Below are 23,256 nucleotides of genomic sequence, written 5' to 3'. Positions count from 1 at the left end.
TTGGCACCAGCGGCGTCGCAGGGGTTGCCAGTCGGCGTTGAACTGAACGAATGACTGCGTTAGGGGCTCCCGATCTGGATTTCCCCTTGGTGTTTGCTCCCGTCGCCTTCCTCATGAGTGGGTATAGCTGCAAGGCCGTGGAGGTTTGAAATCAGAGTAATCCTTCTCCCCGATGAGCTGCCAACCACGGCTGACGAGCCCCACCAGGCACTACATTGGAGATCCCACCTGCCCACCCCCCGCCTGTACCCGTTCTTGTGGCCGGGTGTAAGATTCTCCCTGAACCCACTTACTGCTCACCCCCCACCCCTCCTGGTCCCACATACGGCACCAGATCACATTCCCCGCGTGTCAGGGAGATCTCCGACTCAAACGTTATTGAGAAACACGAGAGATTCTGCAGATGCCGGAAATGCAGAGCAACACACACAAAATGCTGGAGGTACTCAGCAGGTCAGGCAGCATCTGTGGGGAGGAATTTGGGCCGACGTCCTTCGTCGGGACTGGAAAGGAAAAGGACTGAAGCCAGAACAAGAAGGTGGGGAGGAGTTGGAGTAAAAGCTGGCAGGTGATACCGGGTGAAGGGGAGGGTGGGGGAATGGTGGGAGAGGAGGGATAAAGTGAGAAGCTGGGAGGTGATAGGTGGAAGAGGTAAAGGGCTGAAGAAGAAGGAATCTGATAGGAGAGGAGAGTGGACCGTGGAGAATGGGAAGGTGTGGGGCATCACAGGAGATGGTGGGCAGGAAGGAGAAAAGAAGGGGTTGAGTGGGGAATGAGGGAGGTGGGGAGAATTTACCGGAAGCTGGAGAAATCAACGTTCATGCCATCATGTTGGAGGCTACCCAGGCGGAATACAAGGAGTTATTCCTCCAACCTGAGTGTGGCCTCATCTTGACAGTAAAGGAGGCCGTGGATGGAAATTGGAAGTTGAATTGAAATGGGTGGTCACCAGGAAACCCCTCTTTTTGTGGCGGACAGAGAGAAGTTGTTGGTACCTGGTGGCCAAGAATTTCCCTTTTTGAACTACTATGCACGGATCTTTGTTTCGTTCACCAATGTCTTGCTTTGCACAGGTCTTTCCTCCTCTGTCTTATATATTGTATATTGCCTGTTGTTGCAAAATTTTCACTGTGTCTACATCACCGTACCTGTACACATGACACCATTCAGCACATCTACATGAAACGCCGTTACAGGGAAGTAATCAAGGACCCCCACCACCCAGGACATGCTCTCTTCTCACTGCTGTCATCAGGAAGGAGGTACAGGAGCCTCAGGACTCACACCACCAGGTTTAGGAACCAATATTAACTCTCAACCATCAGGCTCTTGAACCAAAGGGGATAACAACACTCACTTGCCCCATCACTGAAGTGTTCCCACAACCTATGGACTCATTTTCAAGGACTCGTCATTTTATGTTTGCAATATTTATTACTTACTTATTTAATATTATTATTTATTCTTTTTGCATTTGCACAATTTGTCATCTTCTGCACTCTGGTTGGTCAGTCTTTTATTGATTGTGTCATGGTTATTATTCTATAGATTTATTGAGCATGCCTGCAAGAAAATGAATGTCAGGGTTGTATATGGTAACATATACATACTTTGATGATGCATTTACTTTGAACTTTGTGTAACGTTGACTTCACTCCATCGGGTAGAAGAGCCTCCAATCCTATTAGTATTTAACCAATCTTGATGTCGCCTTGCTGATACTCCTGGACTAACCTGCGGTCTCCCAGGATAAACTGGTCACAGACGATCCCGGAGATAGAGGGCTCCACTGACAGACAGAGTGGTTTCAAAGTCTTGGAGGATTATAGGTTTCAAGACCATCATTATCAAGAGGACCGTATGCCAGGCAAAAGCAGACAAAGTTAAAATGGTCCAACCAGAGATGAAAGGTTACTGTCAAGAGCTGGCTAAACCCTGGGCATGGATCACTGACTTATAAGCCTACAAGAGGAGAGGCTGTACTTGATCTGGTATTGGGAAATGAACCTGGTCAGGTGTCAGATCTCTCAGTGGGAGAGCATTTTCAAGATAGTGATCACAATTCTATCTCCTTTACAATAGCATTGGAGAGGGATAGGAACAGACAAGTTAGGAAAGTGTTTTATCAAAGTAAGGGGAAATATGAAGCTATCAGGCAGGAACTTGGAAGCATAAATTGGGAACAGTTGTTCTCAGGGAAACATATGGAAGAAATGTGGCAAATGTTCAGGGGATCTTTGCGTGGAGTTCTGCATAGATATGTTCCAATGAGACAGGGAAAGGATGGTAGGGTACAGGAACCATGGTGTACAAAGGCTGTTGAAAATCTAATCAAGAAGAAAAGAAAAGCTTACAAAAGGTTCAAAAAACTAGGTAATGATAGAGATCTCGAAGAAGAAGCTTAAGAATGAAATTAGGAGAGCCAAAAGGGGCCATGAGAAGGCCTTGGCAAGCAGGATTAAGAAAAACCCCAAGGCATTCTACAAGTATGTGAAGAGCAAGAGGATAAGACGTGAGAGAATAGGACCAATCAAGTGTGACAGTGGGAAAGTGTGTATGGAACCGGATGAGGTAACAGAGATACTTAATGAATACCTTGCTTCAGTATTCACTATGGAAAAGGATCTTGGTGATTGTAGGGATGACTACAGCAGATTGAAAAGCTTGAGCATACAGACATTAAGAAAAAGGATGTGCTGGAGCTTTTGGAAAGCATCAAGTTGGATATGTCTCCGGGACTGGATGAGATGTACCCCAGCTTACTGTGGGAGGCGAGGGAGGAGATTGCTGAGCCACTGGCGATGACCTTTGCATCATCAATGGGGACGGGAGAGGTTCTGGAGGATTGGAGGGTTGCAGATGTTGTTCCATTACTCAAGAAAGGGAGTAGGGATAGCCCAGGAAATTATAGACCAGTGAGTCTTGCTTCTGTGGTTGATAAGTTGATGGAAAAGATCCTGAGAGGCAGAATTTATGAACATTTGGAGGGGCATGATATGATTAGGAATAGTCAGCAAGGCTTTGTCAAAGGCAGGTCGTGTCTTACAAGTCTGATTGAATTTTTTGAAGATGTGACTAAGCACATTGATGAAGATAGAGCAGTAGATGTGGTGTATATGGATTTCAGCAAGGCATTTGATAAGGTACCGCATGCAAGTCTTATTGAGAAAGTAAGAAGTCATGGGATCCAAGGGGACATTGCTTTGTGGATCCAGAACTGGTTTGCCCACAGAAGGCAAAAACTGGTTGTAGACAGGTCATATTCTGCATGGAGGTCGGTGACCAGTGGAGTGCCTCAGGGATCTGTTCTGGGACCCTTACTCTTTGTGATTTTTATAAATAACCTGGATGAGGAAGTGGAGGGATGGGTTAGTAAGTTAGCTGGTGACACAAAGTTTGGAGGTGTTGTGGATAGTGTGGAGGGCTGTCAGAGGTTACAGCGGGACAGTGATGGGATGTAAAACTGGGCTGAGCAGTGGCAGATGGAGTTCCACCCAGACAAGTGTGAGGTGGTTCATTTATTAGGTCAAATATGATGACAGAATATAGCACTAATGGTAAGACTCTTGGCAGTGTGGAGGATCAGAGGGATCTTGGGGTCCGAGTCCACAGGACACTCAAAGCTGCTGCGCAGGTTGACTCTGTGGTTAAAAAGGCGTACGGTGTATTGGCCTTCATCAATCATGGGATTAAGTTTAAGGGCCAAGAGGTAATGTCACAGCTGCATAGGACCGTGGTCAGACCCAACTTGGAGAACGGTGCTCAGTTCTGGTCGCCTCACTATAGGAAGGATGTGGAAACTATAGAAAGGGTGCAGAGGAGATTTACAAGCATGTTGCCTGGACTGGGGAGCATGACTTATGAGAATAGGTTGAGTGAACTCGGCCTTTTCTCCTTGGAGCGGCGGAGGATGAGAGCTGACTTGATAGAGGTGTATAAGATGATGAGAGGCATTGATCGTGTGGAGAGTCAGAGGCTTTTTCTCAGGGCTGAAATGGCTAGCACGAGAGGGCTTAGTTTGAAGGTGCTTGGAAGTAGGTACAGAGGAGATGTCAGGGGTAAGTTTTTTTACACAGAGAGTGGTGAGAGTGTGGAATGGGCTGCTGGTGATGGTGGTGGAGGCAGATACAATAGGGTTTTTAATAGTCTCCTAGATAGGTACATGGGGCTTAGAAAAATAGAGGGCTGCGGGTAACCCTAGGTAATTTCTAAAGTAAGGACATGTACGGCACAGCATTGTAATCTGAAGGGCCTGTATTATGCTGTAGGTCTTCTATGTTTCTATGACTACAGCTCAACATTCAATACCATCATCCCATCAAAACTAACCAATAACCTTCAAGACCTTGGCCTCAATACTTCCTTGTGCAATTTGATCCTCGATTTGCTCCCAGTCAGTTTGCATTGGCAACAAACATCTCCTCCACGATTTCCTTCAGCACAGGTGCACTGCAAGTCTGTGTGTTTAGCCCCTGCTCTAATGCTCTACACTTACCACTTTGTGGCTCAGTACAGTCCCAATGTCACATTTAAGTTTGCCGATGACAGCATTGTTGTAGACCGAATCAAGGGTGGTGACGAATCCGCATAGAGGAGGGAGACTGTAAATCTGGCTGAGGGGTGCCACGACAACAACCTCTCACTCAATGCCAGCAAGACCACGGAGTTGATTATTAAGTTCAGGAGGAGGAAGCCAGAGGCCTGTGAGCCAGTCCTCATCGGAGGGTCAGTAACTTTAAATTCCTGGGTGTTGTTATTTTGGAGAAGCTGCCCTGCAGCCAGCACACAAGCACAATTACAAAGAAAGCACAGCAGTGCCTCTACTCATCAGGAGTTTGTGGAGATTTCTGAAACTTCGACAAACTTCTACAGATGTGTAGAGGAGAGTATGTTGACAGTATGGTATGAAAACACCAATGCCCTTGAATGGAAAATCCTACAAAAGGTAGTGGATATGACCCAGTCCATCACGGGTGAAGCCCTCCGCACAACTGAGCACATCTACATGAAGCGCTGTTGTAGGAAAGCAGCATCCGTCATCAGGGACCCCACCACCCCGGACATGCTCTCTTCTCGCTGCTGCCATCAGGAAGGAGGTACAAGAGTCTCAGGTCCCACACCACCAAGAACAGGAAGAGTTATTGCCTCTCAACCATCAGGCTCTTGAACCAAAGACAATAACTTCACTCAACCTCACTTGACCCATCACTGATAATTTCCCACAACCTATGGACTCACTTTCAAGGATTCTTCATCTCAAGTGCTTGATACTTAATGCTTATTTAGTTATTTATTTATTTGTTTTTTGTTTGTTTATTTATTATTTCTTTCATTTTGTATTTGCACAGTTTGTTGTCTCCTGCATTATGGTTGAACACACAATTGCTGCGGTCTTTCATTGATTGTGTTATAGTTACTATTCTATAGATTTCTTGAGTATGCCCACAGGAAAATGAATCTGGGGGTTGTATATGGTGACATATATGTACTTTGATAATAAATTTACTCTGAACTCTTCCAGAGGAATATTTATTCTGTATCTGTCCTTTAACCTCTAACTTTATTTTTATATAATTCTCTGAGACTGGTACGGGGGTGGGGCTTCAGATTCTTGGATAATTGGGATCTCTTCTGGGGGATGTATGACCTGTTCAAAAAGGACAGGTTACACCTGAACCCGAAGGGGACCAATATCCCGGCGGGAAAGTTTAATAGAGCTGTTAGGGAGGGTTTAAACTAATTTGGCAGGGGGATGGGAACCGGAATGATAGAGCGGAGGAAGGGGAAAACAGAAATAAATCTAAGATAGTGAGCAGTAAAGATGTCAGGAAAGACAGGCAGGTGATGGGGCAAATTTGTAGCCATCGGGATGAGTTGCAGTGCAGTGAAATCAAAGCGAAAAGTACCAAATACTGGTCTTAAGGTGTTGTACTTAAATGCACGCAGCATAAGGAATAAGGTGGATGATCTTGTCGTACAGCTACAGATTGGCAGGTATGATATTATGGCCATCACAGAGACCTGGCTGAAGGATGCATGTCTCTGGGAGCTGAACGTCCAAGGATACCCGGTGTATCGGAAGGATAGGAAGGTAGGCAGAGGGGGAGGCGTGGCTTTATTGGTAAGAAATGATATTAAATCATTAGAAAGAGGTGATATAGGATCAGAAGGTGCAGAATCTTTATGGGTTGAGCTAAGAAATCGCAGGGGTAAAAGGACTCTGATGGCAGTTATTTATAGGCCTCCAAACAGCTGCAGGGATGTGGACTACAAATTACAACTGGAAATAGAAAAGGCTTGTCAGAAGGGCAGTGTTATGATAATTGTGGGGGATTTTAACATGCGAGTGGATTGGGAAAATCAGGTCGGCACTGGATCTCAAGAGAGAGAATTTGTAGAATGCCTGCGAGATGGCTTTTTAGAACAGCTCGTTTTTGAGCCCACTAGGGGATCGGCTGTACTGGATTGGGTATTGTGTAATGAACCGGAGGTGATTAAAGAGATTAAGGTGAAGGAACCCTTAGGAGGCAGTGATCATAACATGATTGAGTTCTCTGTGAAATTTGAAAAAGAGAAGCCGAAATCTGATGTGTCGGTATTTCAGTGGAGTAAAGGAAATTACAGTGGCATGAGAGAGGAACTGGCCAAAGTTGACTGGAAAGGGACACTGGCAGGAAAGACAGCAGAGCAGCAGTGGCTGGAGTTTATGCGAGAAATGAGGAATGTGCAAGACAGGTATATTCCAAAAAAGAAGAAATTTTCGAATGGAAAAAGGATGCAACTGTGATTGACAAGAGAAGTCAAAGCCAAAGTTAAAGCAGAGGGCATACAAGGAAGCAAAAGTTAGTGGGAAGACAGAGGATATGGAAGTTTTTAAAACCTTACAAAAGGAAACTAAGAAGGTCATTAAGAGGGAAAAGATTAACTATGAAAGGAAGCTAGCAAATAATATCAAAGAGGATACTAAAAGCTTTTTCAAGAATATAAAGAGTAAAAGACAGATGAGACTAGATATAGGACCGATAGAAAGTGATGCTGGAGAAATTGTAATGGGAGATAAGGAGATGGCAGAGGAACTGAACGAGTATTTTGCATCAGTCTTCACTGAGGAAGACATCAGCAGTATACCGGACACTCAAGGGTGGCAGGGAAGAGAAGTATGCGCAGTCACAATTATGACAGAGAAAGTACTCAGGAAGCTGAATAGTCTAAAGGTAGATAAATCTCCTGGACCAGATGGAATGCACCCTCGTGTTCTGAAGGAAGTAGCTGTGGAGGTTGCGGAGGCATTAGCGATGATCTTTCAAAAGTCGATAGATTCTGGCATGGTTCCGTAGGACTGGAAGATTGCAAATGTCAATCCGCTATTTAAGAAGGGGGCAAGGAAGCAAAAAGGAAATTATAGACCTGTTAGCTTGACATCGGTGGTTGGGAAGTTGTTGGAGTTGATTGTCAAGGATGAGGTTACAGAGTACCTGGAGGCATATGACAAGATAGGCAGAACTCAGCATGGATTCCTTAAAGGAAAATCCTGCCTGACAAACCTATTACAATTTTTTGAGGAAATTACCAGTAGGCTAGACAAGGGAGATGCAGTGGATGTTGTATATTTGGATTTTCAGAAGGCCTTTGACAAGGTGCCACACATGAGGCTACTTAACAAGATAAGAGCCCATGGAATTACAGGAAAGTTACATACATGGATAGAGCGTTGGCTGATTGGCAGGAAACAGAGAGTGGGAATAAAGGGATCCTATTCTGGTTGGCTGCCGGTTACCAGTGGTGTTCCACAGGGATCAGTGTTGGGGCCACTTCTTTTTACATTGTACATCAACGATTTGGATTATGGAATAGATGGCTTTGTGGCTAAGTTTGCTGACGATATGAAGATAGGTGGAGGGGCCAGTAGTGCTGAGGAAACGGAGAGTCTGCAGAGAGACTTGGATAGATTGGAAGAATGGGCAGAGAAGTGGAAAATGAAGTACAATGTTGGAAAGTGTATGGTTATGCACTTTGGCAGAAGAAATAAACGGGCAGACTATTATTTAAATGGGGAGAGGATTCAAAGTTCTGAGATGCAGCGGGACTTGGGAGTCCTTGTACAGGATACCCTTAAGGTTAACCTCCAGGTTGAGTCGGTAGTGAAGAAGGCGAATGCAATGTTGGCATTCATTTCTAGAGGAATAGAGTATAGGAGCAGGGACGTGATGTTGAGGCTCTATAAGGCGCTGGTGAGACCTCACTTGGAGTACTGTGGGCACTTTTGGGCTCCTTATTTAAGAAAAGATGTGCTGACGTTGGAGAGGGTTCAGAGAAGATTCACTAGAATGATTCCGGGAAAGAGAGGGTTAACATATGAGGAACGTTTGTTCGCTCTTGGACTGTATTCCTTGGAGTTTAGAAGAATGAGGGGAGACCTCATAGAAACATTTCGAATGTTGAAAGGCATGGACAGAGTGGATGTGGCAAAGTTGTTTCCCATGATGGGGGAGTCTAGTACGAGAGGGCATGACTTAAGGATTGAAGGGCGCCCATTCAGAACAGAAATGCGAAAAAATTTTTTCAGTCAGAGGGTGGTGAATCTATGGAATTTGTTGCCACGAGCGGCAGTGGAGGCCAAGTCATTTGGTGTATTTAAGGCAGAGATTGATAGGTATCTGAGTAGCCAGGGCATCAAAGGTTATGGTGAGAAGGCAGGGGAGTGGGACTAAATGGGAGAATGGATCAGCTCACGATAAAATGGCGGAGCAGACTCGATGGGCCGAATGGCCGACTTCGGCTCCTTTGTCTTATGGTCTATCCTGTGTGATTGTTTTTGTTGTATGTCAGGCCCTGACCAATAGGGCACAGCAGATTGCCAAAACCTGTCATTGTTTATTAATAAAGTTGATGCTTGCTTTCATATAAATTCCGCAGGACGTTTTTAACTCTTGTATTTGTGTCTCCTCTCAATAAAAAAAACAATAGATACATTTATTTATATATTTCTTACTGTAATTTATAGTAACTTTACGTACTGCAGCCGTAAAACTACAAATTTCACGACGTACAGTGTATCCGTGATAATGAACTTGGTTCTGATCGCTCGCTCTCCTTGCCTCTGCCTTCATGGACATCATGTCCCCTCGAATGCCAGGACCTCCCATCTCTCACCAGTTGGATCCCGGCACCCGGGTTGTTTTCCCCCCAGACCAGTCCAAAAGTCCACCTGAGGTCAACACTTCTACTGGCGATTCAGAAGCCGCAGGAGCACTGAGTTCGGCGGAGGCATCTCTTCTACCCTTGGGGGCCGGACGACTCGTGTCCAATGATTCAGTCCCGGTGTTCTCACGGTCTATTTACACGCCGGGCCACGCCTGTTTGGGCACCTGTTCCCTTTAGCTGCACGCAGGATCACTGGCCAAACGAGACCTGTGGTCAAGCGAGAAGGTGGGTCCCGGCTCACTACCGACGTTCTGAGCGCTCCGGCTCCACGCCGTGGCTGCATTCGGCCAAGTGCAAAGGGGCCGGGGTCCGGGCTATAGCTGGGGCCGCCCCTGCCAGGCGGGGAGGTACGGGCTGGTGTAGCAGGCAGCCAGCGGGCACAGTCTGTTATGGAGCAGGCTGTCGCAAGAGGAACCGGCGGCTAGGTGTTTGTACAGGTCCAGGGGAAGCCCGGGAACCCCGAGCCCTTCCCCGGGCACGGCGGGTACCACGAAGGGATTGAGGGCCAGCGAGGTGGGGAGGGACGAGTAGAGAGCGTGCTCCTTGAACGGGAGCACGTAGCCGGCGGGGAAGCGCGCCCTCAGGCCGTCGGTAACGACGGCGTCCGGGACACTGGGGGCCGCCAGCAGCCAACCTGGGACGGCAGGCAGGGGGGATTTCAGGGCCTTGCCCTCCCCAGCCTGCCTGTCCTTGGCCTCGGGCTCCCTGGCCAAGTGGAGGGGCGAGACTATGCGGAGCTTCCTGCCGTAGAGAGAAGTCTCGCAGTCCTTCGTCCTGAGCTCCGGTCCCAGTCCCGGTCGCGGCTGAAGAAGCCCCCCGTCCACCTTGGCTCGCTTGGCCGGCACCTTCCTGGGCAGGGCCACACTAAGTGGCGGCACCCAGCACGCCTTCGGCTGGTGGGTTTCCAGGGAGGGAGCGGGCAGCGGGCCCACCCTCAGTGCTGGAGCCTCGCCCTTGGACTCAGACACCCAGGGAGCCACTCGGGGCAAGGCGAGCTCGGCAGTACGATCCCCCGTCCGGCCCAGGCGCCGCGACCCCTTGTCGAGCGGGAGAACAAAGGCGCTGAGGTCCCTGAAGCCGCGGCAGCGGGGCACGGGGCTCGCCCTGGTGGGGAAGGGCTGCAGAAGGGGCCTCACTACGTGCTGGATTCCAGTCTGCGGCACTTCGCAGCCCCGCGAACCCTTCTCGTCCCGCGCCGGGTACAGCGGCAGCGGGGCGACGGGGGCCGCCGGGCGGGGTGGCTGGATGACCGACGGTCTGGCCAGGGGGAGCTCGGCCGCCGCGAACCGCTTCTTCTTAGCCAGGGGAGAGATAATGTCTTGCTCCCTCCTGGAGACGAGGGAACCCTGGCCCGCCGCTGCCGTCTCTTCCTCTGCCCCTCCGCCCGCTCCCCAAAACTCCTCGCCGGCTCGTCCCGGCGACCTGCTGCCGCCTTTCTCCGCCGACGTTGCCGATTCGACGCGCGGGCACTCGCGCTCTTCAGCGGTGGCCGGAGGGGCCGCCCGCAGTGCTCTCTCGCTCTGCCCCCTCCCCGTATCTTCGGCTTCTGCTGAGGGGCAGACCTGGGGGAGAGAGAGGCGTGTTACTGGGGTATCCGAGCTATCTCTTGTACATGACCAAAGATGAGATTGTCCTGGGACTGCCATACACCCAATGGGCCGAAGGGCGACAGGAGCAGGAGAGGGCCACTCGGCCCCTCTGGCCCATGCCCATTTGCCCCTGACCTCCTCTGTACCCCTTTCCCCTGGATCTCACTAGTCCCTCCTCTTCTTACCCTCCAACACAGAGAGAGAGAGGAGGTCGTTTGGCCCATCGGCCCTATGCTAGTCCCGGGACAATCCCATCAGCCCCAGCCTCCCTGAATTACTACCTTCACCACGTTTCCATCAACTCCCCCAGGATTTACCCCTCACCCACACACGAGGGATCAGTTCACCCACCCATCCTGCATGTCCTCGGAACGTGAGGGGAAACGGGAGCACCCGGGGGGAAACTCAGACACGGGGAGAATGTACAGACCACACACAGATAGCAGCGGAGGTGGGGATTGAACCAGAGTCTCTGGCACTGTGAGGCGGTGGAACCACCCTTTGCTTCGCTGTGACTCCCCCCCCCACCCCATCAAAACAACCGTACCCCAAGTGAGTAAGTTACTCTACCGCATTGCTCCTGCCGATTCGCTGTGCACCATCCTTCGTCGGTTTCCGTTTACTGCCCTGATCCTTCAGTTCGGCACCCGAGCCCTTCCCGTCCTTGGCTTTGACCACCCGGTACTGCTTCCGAGGCTTGCTGGCCGGCAAAGGTTTGTCCTCTTCCCCCTTTAGGTGACGCTCATAAGGCAACACCAGTCTGCCCAGTGAGGGGAGAGAGAGAGTGTGTGAGTGAGGGAGAGAGAGAAAGTGTGAATGAGAGAGTATGTGAGTGAGGGAAGGAACGAGAGAGAGAAAGTGAATGAGAGAGTGAGTGAGGGAACGAGAGAGAGAAAGTGAGTGTGTGAGTGAGAGAGAAAATATGAGTGTGTGTGTGACAGAGAGGTTAAGATTGGCTTTATCACGTGTACATTAAAACATGCAGTGAAAAACATTATTGGCATTAAATCAGTGATTTGATCAGCCTGCAGTGAAGTGTCACCACACTTCCAGAGCCGACGTAACGTGTTCACAACTTAACTAACCCAACTGGCACGTCTTTGTAAAGTGGGAGGAAACCGGAGCATGCGGAGGAAACCCACACTAAAACGTTCCCATCGCGCTCTCGGCTGCCTTTTTATGGGTTTCACGGTAGTGTAGCGGTCAGCAGAACACGATTACAGCTCGGGGCGTCGGAGTTCAGGGTTCAATCCCAGCGTCCTCTGTAAGGAGTCTGTACGTTCTCTCCGTGACCGCGTGGGTTTCCTCCAGGAGCTCCGGTTTCCTCCCACATTCCAAAGGTTAGTATGTTAATTGGTTAAACGGGTATAACTAGGTGGCTCGTTTCAGTCATCTTTGTAGCACAGTGGCGGGCTGCTGGTGGTTCTCTTACCCGATGCCAGCTCACCGGAGAGGATGTCTTTTGGGATGCGGCAGACATGCCTGACCAGAGTCTCCACACCAGGGAGAGAACAGGGTACTCTGTCTCTCCAGGATATGAGCCTTCTCTCCTGCTTAGCCTACATTGTCCAGGCCTCGCTGCCGGACAGCAGTGCGCTGGCAACACCAGCATTGCACACTGCCGCCTCTGTACTGACTGGGAGTTTGGAGCTCTCCCAGACTCATGGGGAGGCAGGCCAGAGTTGTCGCAGCCTCCCCGATGCGTTGTGGGTTTCTGCGCCCAAGGAGAGGTCGTCACTGATGGTGGACCCCGGTATGTGAACATCGAGCTTGTCGTCACCAATGGTGCCGTCACATCTCGTCCCAAGACGTTAGCCTTTTCCAGGCTGATAGGGAAGCGATCCCTCAGGCCGCGGAGTGTGGGATGCAACTGCTGTATCAGCAGCAAACAGCACCTCTGGGATCAGAGCCTCACGCACTTTGGTTTTGGGTCTTAGGTGGGTGGGGTTAGAAAGCCTGCCATCTGATCTAGTGTGGCGGTAGACCCCCTCTGTTGCAATGTCAAATCCGTGCCTCGGGAGAAGGGCAGATTACCACGAGCGCTGGGACCAGAACACAGCCTGTATCTGTAAATACAATGAAAGGGCGTGTGTGAGCTCCCTGGAAACGGCGGGTGCCAGGGCTCACTGCCACCTACTTCTCGTAGTGCCGGCGGGTACAGGTGGCTGCGCTGGTGCTCCCGGGGTTACCCCCCAGCTCGTCGTAGATATTCTTCCAGAGTCGACTCGCCGTGACCTGCAGGGGCACAGAGCAGACAGGCAGTGGGTGAACAAGATTCAAGCTCCAGTTTCTATCTCAAGTGTACATCAAAACATACAGTGAAACGTGTTGTTTGTGTTGACAAACAACCCACCCACGGACGTGCTGGGGGGCCCGCATGTTGACAACCAGACAATCAACTCACCCAAGAATGTGCCGGGGGGGGGGCCACACGTTGACAATAGTCATAGTCATACTTTATTAATCCTGGGGGAAATTGGTTTTCTTTACAGTTGCACCATAAATAATAAATAGTAATAAAACCATAAATAGTTAAATAGTAATATGTAATTTATGCCAGGAAATAAGTCCAGGACCAGCCTATTGGCTCAGGGTGTCTGACCCTCCAAGGGAGGAGTTGTAAAGTTTGATGGCCATAGGCAGGAATGACTTCCTATGACGCTCTGTGCTGCATCTCGGTGGAATGAGTCTCTGGCTGAATGTACTCCTGTGTCCAACCAGTACATTATGTAGTGGATGGGAGACATTGACCAAGATGGCATGCAACTTAGACAGCATCCTCTTTTCAGACACCACCGTGAGAGAGTGCAGTTCCATCCCCACAACATCACTGGCCTTACAAATGAGTTTGTTGATTCTGTTGGTGTCTGCTACCCTCACCCAACACACCCAAGGACATGCTGGGGCAACCCAGGAGTATTCTGGCACTAACATAGCATGACCACATTGCATGGCAGACCACACAGTTCCTCCTTCCAGCCCCACCCACATACACAGTCCTTTAACGCAAGGCAGACCATCTTCTTCGGCCTCCAGCGGACCCAGATCCGAATGCAAACACGCAGACTTTGGGTCCTCCACTACCCCAGCGGACCCGCAGAGGTTCGCAGACCCTGGGGGTCCAGCCAATGGGTCTTGGCTTATGGACTTATGATCTGACCCTCGGACCTGGATCGTCACTAACCAAATGACACACCAATCAGCGAACACGGGGCCTCGAACTCTGAGCTCGCCAACAATGGTGCTCACAACACCAGGACTCTACATTCCACCCCACCACAGCCTTTCCCCATTCCCTCTGACCTCCCCTCCCTCCAATTCCACACCCATCCCATCTCTAACCCTTCCCAGCTCTGACAAAGGGCAATACTGGCCAGCGTAGCCTCATAAGGACAGAGGGCAATACTGTTCTCAGGGCCAGAGGGAACATGGTCTGGGTGAGCTCCCTAAACAGTGGAATCATGTCCTGGTTTTCTCTGCCTCTGCTGGGATCTCACTTGGAATACCGTGTTCAGTTCTGGTCACCTCATTGTAGGTGGGACGTGGAAGCTTTAGAGGGGCTGTAGAGAAGATTTACCAGGATATTGGCTGGATTGGAGATCAAGGATGAGTGAGCTGGGGTGTTTCTCTTCAGAGCGAAGGAGTATGAGAGGTGACTTGATAGAGGTGTACAAGACGATATCAAGCATAGATCAAGTGGACAGACAGGAAGGTCTTCCCAGGGTGGAAATGGCTAATACGAGAGGACAGAATTTAAAGGTGACTGGGGGGAAGTATGGGGGGGGGTGGGTGGATGTCAGCTAGTTTTTTTACACACTCAGAGTGGTGGGTGTGTGGAATGCACTGTCGGGTGGTAATAGAGGCTGAGAGGTGACAGATGGAATTCAAATGAGAAAAGTGTGAAGTGATTTACTTAGTAATGTCAAAATCATTTGAAGTCAGGGTACAGGGTTAATGGCAGGATTCTGAGCAAGATGGAGGAACAGAGGGATCTTGGGGTCCACATCGATGGACCCCTCAAATTAGGGACATTGAAGCTGGTACAAGGATGAAGGAAAAATGCAGGGTCATGGGGGAAGGAAGGGTTAGATTGATCTTGAGTAATTTAAGGGGTTGGCACAACATTGTGGGCCGAAGGGCCTTGCTGTTCTATGTTCTATGAGTTAGGGCCACTGTCTGCCCCACAGAGCCTTTCCAGAATTTTCTTTACCCACTTGAGACCAATAGGAAAGCCTCAGCCAATTCAAGAAGCACCACAGGGATGGAGTCCAAGCACAACATCATGCCCAAAAACACCACCCCCCACCCCACTGCAATCCCAATAGAGCACCTCCTTGTCGGACAGGCAGCACTGAGGGAGAGCTACCTGTCATCGGATACACGAGGTCTAGCACTCTGACAGCTATCCTGGGGGAACTGACGTCAGGACAAAAGAGGCCAGCAGAGATGGCGGATTCGATGGGCCGATGGGTCTGTTCCTGCTTCTATTTCCTTGTGAGTGTGTATTCAGGGTCACGTCACAGTTCACCAGATCAGGGTGTATTCGGGGTAACGTCACAGTTCACCCAGGTCAGGGTGTATTCGGGGTAACGTCACAGTTCACCCAGGTCAGGGTGTATTCAGGGTCACGTCATAGTTCACCCAGGTCAGGGTGTATTCGGGGTCACGTCACAGTTCACCCAGGTCAGGGTGTATTCGGGGTCACGTCACAGTTCACCCAGGTCAGGGTGTATTCGGGGTCACGTCACAGTTCACCCAGGTCAGGGTGTATCAGGGTCACGTCACAGTTCACCCAGGTCAGGGTGTTTGATTTATTCAGAGATACAGCGCACCAGCCCCTCCCAACCCAAGGAGCCGCGCCGTTCCAGCAACCCACCGATTTAATCCTCGCCTAATCACGGGACAATTTACAATATGACCAGTTAACACATGAATCTGTGTGTGGGAGGAAACTGGAAACCCAGGCGGTCTCGGGGAGCACGGGCAAACTCCTTACGGAAGATGCGGGAATGGAACCTATGTATGTCAGCTGCTACTGTCGCCCACGAATTGGTACGTTCTCCCCACACGGACGGGAATCGAATCTCGGTCGCTCGTGCTCCATTGTATATTTAATACTTAAGTAATATTCGAGCAACCTTGTGTGCGTATAACATTTTTGTCCGGTTAAATAATTTATTACGGATTATACATTTAAAATATGCTAATTCCATACATCATCACGCTACCACATGATACGTGTGCACCTCACTTAAAGTAAACACAAAGTTAGACCCGCATTTTGGACTTCCATGTCTTCCTTTAAAGTTTTGAAGTTACAAACATAACATCGTGTCTGGGGCTCCTTCCACCCACCGTCTGCAGCCTGTGTAGCCCAGCTGCAATGCCAGCACCCCACCCATAGACACCCTGCCTTTCACATGCTCTCTGCCGGCATCAACAATGGTTTCAATCCCCTCCGACTGGGCCAACGTAGGACCCGCATCCTCTGCTGGAGAAGGGGCAGCAGGCCCGACCGAACGGGCGGCGCAGTTGGGCTGTGCTCCCCTCCACTGCCTACAGAGGGCAGTGTGGTACCATAGTGGCGAGCAAGACGCTATCACAGCGCCAGCGATGGGGCTCAATTCCCGCAAATGCCTGTACGCTCTGCGAGGGTTTCCTCACCCATTCCATAGGGTTAGTAAATTGTGGGCATGGTATGTTAGTGCCAGAAGCATGCTGTGACTGTGGGCACCTCCTCAAACTGTGGAAGTCATTGACCCAAACGCCACAATTCACTGTATGTACATGTGAACATGTGACAATGAGACTAGCCTTTAAATATCCCTCCAAATCCCTTCCTATCCGTGTACTTGTCCAAGAGCCTTTAACACTCCTCCCTCCAATCCGAGGGCAATTATCAATGGGCAAATAATTTACCAGCCAGCCGGTCCTTTGGAAAGTGCGAGGAAACTGGAGGAACCCAATTTCACACAGATCTCTCACGCGTTTGAAATGATTACTTACTGACCGTTACACGCTAAAGTTTAGGGCGGCAACGACAGTCCTCCAGCTCTGTCTGTCCATACCATTGCATACAGATGTACAGTAGCATGCAAAAGTTTGGGCACCTCTGGTTAAAATTTCTGTTAGCTAAGCGAGTAAAAGATGACCTGATTTCCAAAAGGCATAAGGTTAGCATGCAAAAGTTTGGGCACCTCTGGTTAAAATTTCTGTTAGCTAAGCGAGTAAAAGATGACCTGATTTCCAAAAGGCATAAGGTTAAAGATGACACATTTCTTTAATATTTTAAGCAAGATTACTTATTAATTTCCATCTTTTACAGTCTCAAAATAATAAAAAAGGAGAACGGCCCAAAGCAAAAGTTTGGGCACCCTGCATGGTCAGTGCTTAGTAACATCCCCTTTGGCAAGTATCACAGCTTGTAAACACTTTCTGTAGCCAGATAAGAGTATTTCAATTCTTGCTTGGGGGATTTTCACCAATTCTTCCTTGTAAAAGGCTTCTAGTTCTGTGAGATTCTTGGGCCATCTTGCATGCACTGCTGTTTTGAGGTCTGTCCACAGATTCTTGATGATGTTTAGGTCGGGGACTGTGAGGGCCATGGCAAAACCTTCAGCTTGCGCCTCTTGAGGTAGTCCATTGTGGATTTTGAGGTGTGTTTAGGATCATTATCCTGTTGTAGAAGCCATCCTCTTTTCATCTTCAGCTTTTTGTCATAAGAGGGGCGCTGGGAGCGGACCCAAATGCAAGACACATACACCAAAGTACTAGGAACAGGACTAGGTGAGTCAAGCAAGCAAGGGAAGTGGGGAAGAAACAACACTGGACAAGACACAGGCCCTAGACGAGGCTAGGATACAGGGCCTGGACTAGGACTAGACTAGAGAAGCGGGACTTGGACGAGGAACTAGGAACTTGGAACCTGGACGAGGATTTCGAGCCAGAGACTGGACAGGGACCTGGAACCTGGGTCTTGACTTGGGCTCAGATCCCAGATCTAGGTGAGGACAAGATGTGGCTACAGGACGAGGAGTGGCAACAGGACTGGATGTGAGACTCCTGGGCAGGACAAGGGAAGCCCAGCACTGGGCTGGGCGAGGCACATGGACAGGATGAGAACACGAAGCCTTGACTTGGTCGAGGGAGAACAGGAACGCAGAGCTTTGGTCGAGGGAGAACAGGAACGCAGAGCCTTGGTCGTGGGAGAACAGGAACGCAGAGCCTTGGTTGGGGGAGAACAGGAACATGGAACACAGAGTCAGGACCCCTCCTAGGGAGCAGAATGTAGGGCCAGGACTCATACACAGAACACTGAGAGACAGATCTCCACTCAAGGTAGAGGCAAATGGCCAGACCTACCCAGCGGAGGCGAGGGCACAAAGAGACGGTTCCCAACTCAAGTTAGCAGCAAACGGCCAGACCTACCTACCAGAGGCATGGACACAAGCGAGGTAGCAGGCAAGGGCTGCAGAAGGGAAGGGAACAGTCCAGCAACTGAAGCTGAACCCAGGAGCTGTTTATGTAGCCAGCCCAAAATGGGGATCATGTGCCTCAATTAAGGCACACACCAGGACAAGGGAAAACTGGAAAACCTGGAATAAGGAACAATGGACCGGACTGTGAACCAGAATGCGGATTTCACAGACTGGACCATGACACTTTTTTACAGATGGTGTGATGTTTGCTTCCAGAATTTGCTGGTATTTAATTGAATTCATTCTTCTCTCTACCAGTGAAATGTTCCCCATGCCACTGGCTGCAACACAAGCCCAAAGCATGATCGATCTATCCCCGTGCTTAACAGTTGGAGAGGTGTTTTTTTCATGAAATTTTGCACCCTTTTTTCTCTAAACATACCTTTGCTCATTGCAGCCAAAAAGTTCTATTTTAACTTCATCAGTCCACAGGACTTGTTTCCAAAATGCATCAGGCTTGTTTAGATGTGCCTTTGCAAACTTCTGATGCTGAGTTTTGTGGTGAGGACACAGGAAAGGTTTTCTTCTGATGACTCTTCCATGAAGGTCATATTTGTGCGGGTGTCGCTGCACAGTAGAACAGTGCACCACCACTCCAGAGCCTGCTAAATCTTCCTGAACGTCTTTTGCAGTCAAACGGGGGTTTTGATTTGCCTTTCTAGCAATCCTACGAGCAGTTCTCTCTGAAAGTTTTCTTGGTCTTCCAGACCTCAACTTGACCTCCACCGTTCCTGTTAACTGCCGTTTCTTAATTACAATACGAACTGGAGGAAATGGCTACCTGAAAATGCTTTGCTATCTTCTTATAGCCTTCTCCTGCTTTGTGGGCATCATTTATTTTAATTATCAGAGTGCTAGGCAGCTCCTTAGAGGAGCCCATGGCTGCTGATTGTTGGGACAAGGTCTGAGGAGTCAGGGTATTTATAAAGCTTTGAAATTTGCATTACCTGGCCTTTCCCAACGATGATTGTGAACAAGCCATAGCCCTAACAAGCTAATTAATGTCTGAGACCTTGGTAAAAGTTACCTGAGAGCTCAAATCCCTTGGGGTGCCCAAACTTTTGCATGGCGCTCCTTTCCTTTTTTTCACTCTAAAATTGTACAAGACAAAAATAATATACTAATCTTGCTTAAAATGTTAAAAAGAATATGTCATCTTTAACCTTATGACTTTTGGAGATCAGTACATCTTTTACTCACTTAACTATCCACAGTAACAGAAATTTTGACCAGGGTTGCCCAAACTTTTGCATGCCACTGTAGAAGGATTCTTCATTGCTCCTTCCGTAACAATTTTTTTGACCGTCCAGGGTCGTTAACCCTGAGCTGAACCCCCGAACCTGGAGGACCGGTGGACTGCTCACTGCCTGGCCTCTACCCTTTGACCTGTTTGATATGCGTGACCCTGCCTGCAGCCAAAGCACAAGGCCCTGACTCCAGCCAACATAGCACTTGGGGTCAATGAGGCACGCAAACCCTACGACACAGTTGTGGTCCTCTTGGAGGCTGAAATCATTGCTCTAACGAAGAAGTTTGCAAATGGTTGAGACTGGCCACAGTCAGGTCCAACCAAAGGAAATGTTCACAAAGCCGCCACTCACAAGATGACTGGTGGAAAATAGTTCTGTCAGTGAGGCATGTGTCTGTCCAGTAAGTTAGCATGGCTTCTAAGTTATTGGTGTATTTTTATCAGCTCTCCATCTGTACACACTTCCTGACACAGTGAGACACCATTTCTCAGTAAGACTTTAATTCCCACGTCTAAAATCAACAGTTTGAAGGGGGTTTCCCTGTTTTGCCCAGCAGAGTGCCGTGAATACTTGTGCTATAACCAGTAATCGGAGATAAGTTTGTGCCTCCTTTCACTCTTACAGTAGATGTTACACATTTTACAGTACAGTATGTAATCCCACTGACCCAGGTCCATTAATCAGCCTGCAGTTCGGCGTCCCATCACCGGCTGTACTGGGGGTCGATACCGGAGTCGAAGAGGAATTTCTTTAGGCAGAGGGTGATGAATCTGTGGGATTTATCTGTGGGTGGAGGCCAAATCATTGAGTGTATTTAAAGCAAAGATTGATAGGTTTTTGATTAGTCAGGGTGTCAAAGTTTACGGGGAGAAAGCAGGAGATTGGGAGGGAAATTACATCAGCCATGATGGAATGGTGGAGCAGACTCAATGGGCCGAATGGCCTGATTCTGCTCCTTTGTCTTGTGGTGGTATGGAAGTTGACGTATGGAGACTGGAGGCGCTGTAAAGTGTTACGCTAACTGCTACATTACTGCGGCGCCCGTAGAAAGCGAGGGAAAAGCCGCAGAATCGAGCGTGTCAGGCTCTCTCTCAAGGCTGGATTTCTGTACAGGCAGGGGCTGTGAGAACTGCTGACACCCCCCCCCCCCCACCACAGGTACACGAGCCAGCCAGGCTGGGGTCCGGGGTCCTCATCCAAGGTCTTTCGAGGCCTAGTGCTCGGGTCCCATCAGACGAGTCTGGAGTTTGAGGCCTGGATTCATCATAATCAGCGAGTCCCGTGATGAACGCCGCACACGGAAGCCCAAAGGTCGAGTGCGAGTCCAGAAGTAGAACCAGAGCTCCGGGTCTGTGCATCTATGAGAGTCGGCAGGGGAAGTCAAAAGCTCAACGTCGGTGAGCTGGAGGCGCCTGCTCCTGGAGCTGGGGACCGTGTGTGGGTGGTGGAAGGGCTTATTTTCCTGTTACTGTTTTGTTGCTCGTTGTGTTCTGCACAGTTCTGCCAAGCATTGTTTACATTTTGAGATACAGCCCTTCCGGCCCTTTAAACCAGTCAGCCAGCAACCCACAGGTTCAACTCTAGCCTAATTACAAAACAATTTACCTACTAACCACTACATCTTTGGACTGTGGGAGGAAACCAGAGCACCCGGAGGAAACCCACACATTCCACAGGGAGGATGTACAGACTCCTTACGGAGGACGCTGGGATTGAACTCTGATCTGTAATGGCATCGTAGTAACTGCTACTGTAGTGATGTGGGCATGTGATGCGATGTGTGGCTGCCCCCTGCACATCCTTGGGTTGTTGGTTGTGAACACAAACAACACATTTCTCTGTATGTTTCCAGGTACATGTAAATCCAAATCTGAATCTCTAACCCTCGGTAACGTGCTGTCATCAGCAGCTTCCTATTTCAGTCCCTCGTTTCAGGTGACGCAGCTGCCGAGAATTGTGCTTTAGCTGTGGATTTGGAAGCTGTCACACCGCGTCCAGCTGCCAGCACGAAGCTCGGCAGAGACCGAGTCAGCACGTCTGCTCTCCCCGACAACGCACGGGGGGTGGGGTGGTTAGAGGACCTGCTAGGCTGGGGCGCTGGCCAGACCGGGAAACGTTCGACGGCACAGTGTGTAGAGTGCGAGAGATTCTGGTTCAATCCTCACCCCTGCCACTGTCCGTAAGGAGTTTGTACGTTCTCACCGTGACCCCGCCGTTTGCCCGTTTCCCACATCGGGGGTGGTGGGTTTAACCTTGCTGTGGAATGCCCCCGGTTGAATCTTGGGGAGGGGCACGGGTGAGTTCATGAGACTGCAGGCAGAGTACAATAGAGGATGTCCCATTGTAGCAGGTATTTAGTGACTAGAGATGTTCCGCAGGGGTCGGTGTTGGGACCACTTCTTTTTATGCTGTATATCAATGATTTAGATGATGGAATAGATGGCTTTGTTGCCAAATTTGCAGATGATACGAAGATTGGTGGAGGGGCAGGTAGTGTTAAGGAAACAGGTAGACAGATTAGGAGAATGGGCAAGAGAGTGGCAAATTAAATACAATGTTGGAAAATGCATGGACATGTACATTGGTAGCAGAAATAAATGTGCAGACTATTTTCCAAATGCGGAGAAAATCCAAAAATTTGAGATGCAAAGGAACTTGGGATTCCTTCTGCAGAACACCCTGAAGGTTAACTTGCAGGTTGAGTCAGTGGTGAGGAAGATGAATGCCATGTTAGCATTCATTGCAAGAGGTCTAGAATACAAGAGCAGGGATGTGATGCTGAGGCTTTATAAGACACTGGTGAGGCCTCACCTTGAGTTTTGAACAGTTTTGGGCCCCTCATCTGAGAAAAGATGTGCTGGCTTTGGAAAGGGTCCAGAAGAGGTTCACAAGGATGATTCCAGGAATGAAAGGGTTATCATACAAGGAACGTTTGATGGATCTGGGTCTGTACTCACTGGAATTCAGAAGGATGAGGGGGGATCTCATTGAAACCTTTCAAATGTTTAAGGCCTAGACAGAGTAGTTGTGGAAAGGATGTTTCCTCTGGTGGGAGAGTCTAGGACAAGAAGGCACAACCTCAGGATAGAGAGGCGCCCTTTCAAAACAGAGATACAGAGAAATTTCTAACGCCAAAGGGTGGTGAATTTGTGGAATTTGTTGCCACATGCAGCTGTGGAGGCCAGATCGATGAGCATATTTAAGGCAGAGATTGATAGGTTCTTGATTGGACATGGGATCAAAAGTTACGGTGAGAAGGCTGGGAAGTGGGGCTAAGGAGGGTGAAAATGATCAGCCATGATTGAGTGGTGGAGCAGACTCAATGGACCGAATGGCCTAATTCTGCTCCTGTGTCTTATGGTCTGATGGTAACACTATTACAGTGCCAGTGGCCAGCATTCAAATCCCAATACAGTCAGTAATGAGTTTGTACATTCTGCCCGTTACTACATGGGTTCCCCAGTTTAATCGCACCGATATGTGAGTTTGGAGGTTAATCAGCCACTGTAAATTGCCCCTTTGAGGGGTGGAATCTGTGGGGAGTTGATGGCAATGGTGGGAGGATCAAAGAAGATGGGACTGATGTTGGGTTGGTGTAACTGGGTGGCTGATTATCAGTATATATTCAATGGGCCAAAGGGCCTCTGTATGCTACCTCCCTCCATAACTTCATGTCCCTGTACCCTAGAGAGGCCAGAATAACCCTCAGTGCAGGTAGTCAGAGATTAGAATGCC

General features: G+C 49.3%; 1 protein-coding gene across 1 annotated transcript in view; it reads right to left on the bottom strand.

The window, feature by feature from the left end:
• Positions 1–8,968: 8,968 nt before the first annotated feature.
• LOC140202357 (AT-rich interactive domain-containing protein 5A-like) overlaps positions 8,969–23,256 on the bottom strand; it is a 38,066-nt gene continuing 23,778 nt past the window's right edge. The window contains exons 4-6 of the mRNA XM_072267268.1: positions 12,931–13,028; positions 11,364–11,553; positions 8,969–10,766 (exon numbers count right to left, since the gene is read on the bottom strand). Of these exons, the coding sequence (XP_072123369.1) occupies positions 9,519–10,766; positions 11,364–11,553; positions 12,931–13,028 (1,536 nt within the window). The 3' untranslated portion in view covers positions 8,969–9,518. The remainder of the gene's footprint in view (positions 10,767–11,363; positions 11,554–12,930; positions 13,029–23,256) is intronic.

Source organism: Mobula birostris, chromosome 8, assembly GCF_030028105.1.
Source record: "Mobula birostris isolate sMobBir1 chromosome 8, sMobBir1.hap1, whole genome shotgun sequence".
In the NCBI taxonomy this organism is placed as follows: domain Eukaryota; kingdom Metazoa; phylum Chordata; class Chondrichthyes; order Myliobatiformes; family Myliobatidae; genus Mobula; species Mobula birostris.
This window is presented reverse-complemented; position numbering and strand designations above follow the sequence as displayed.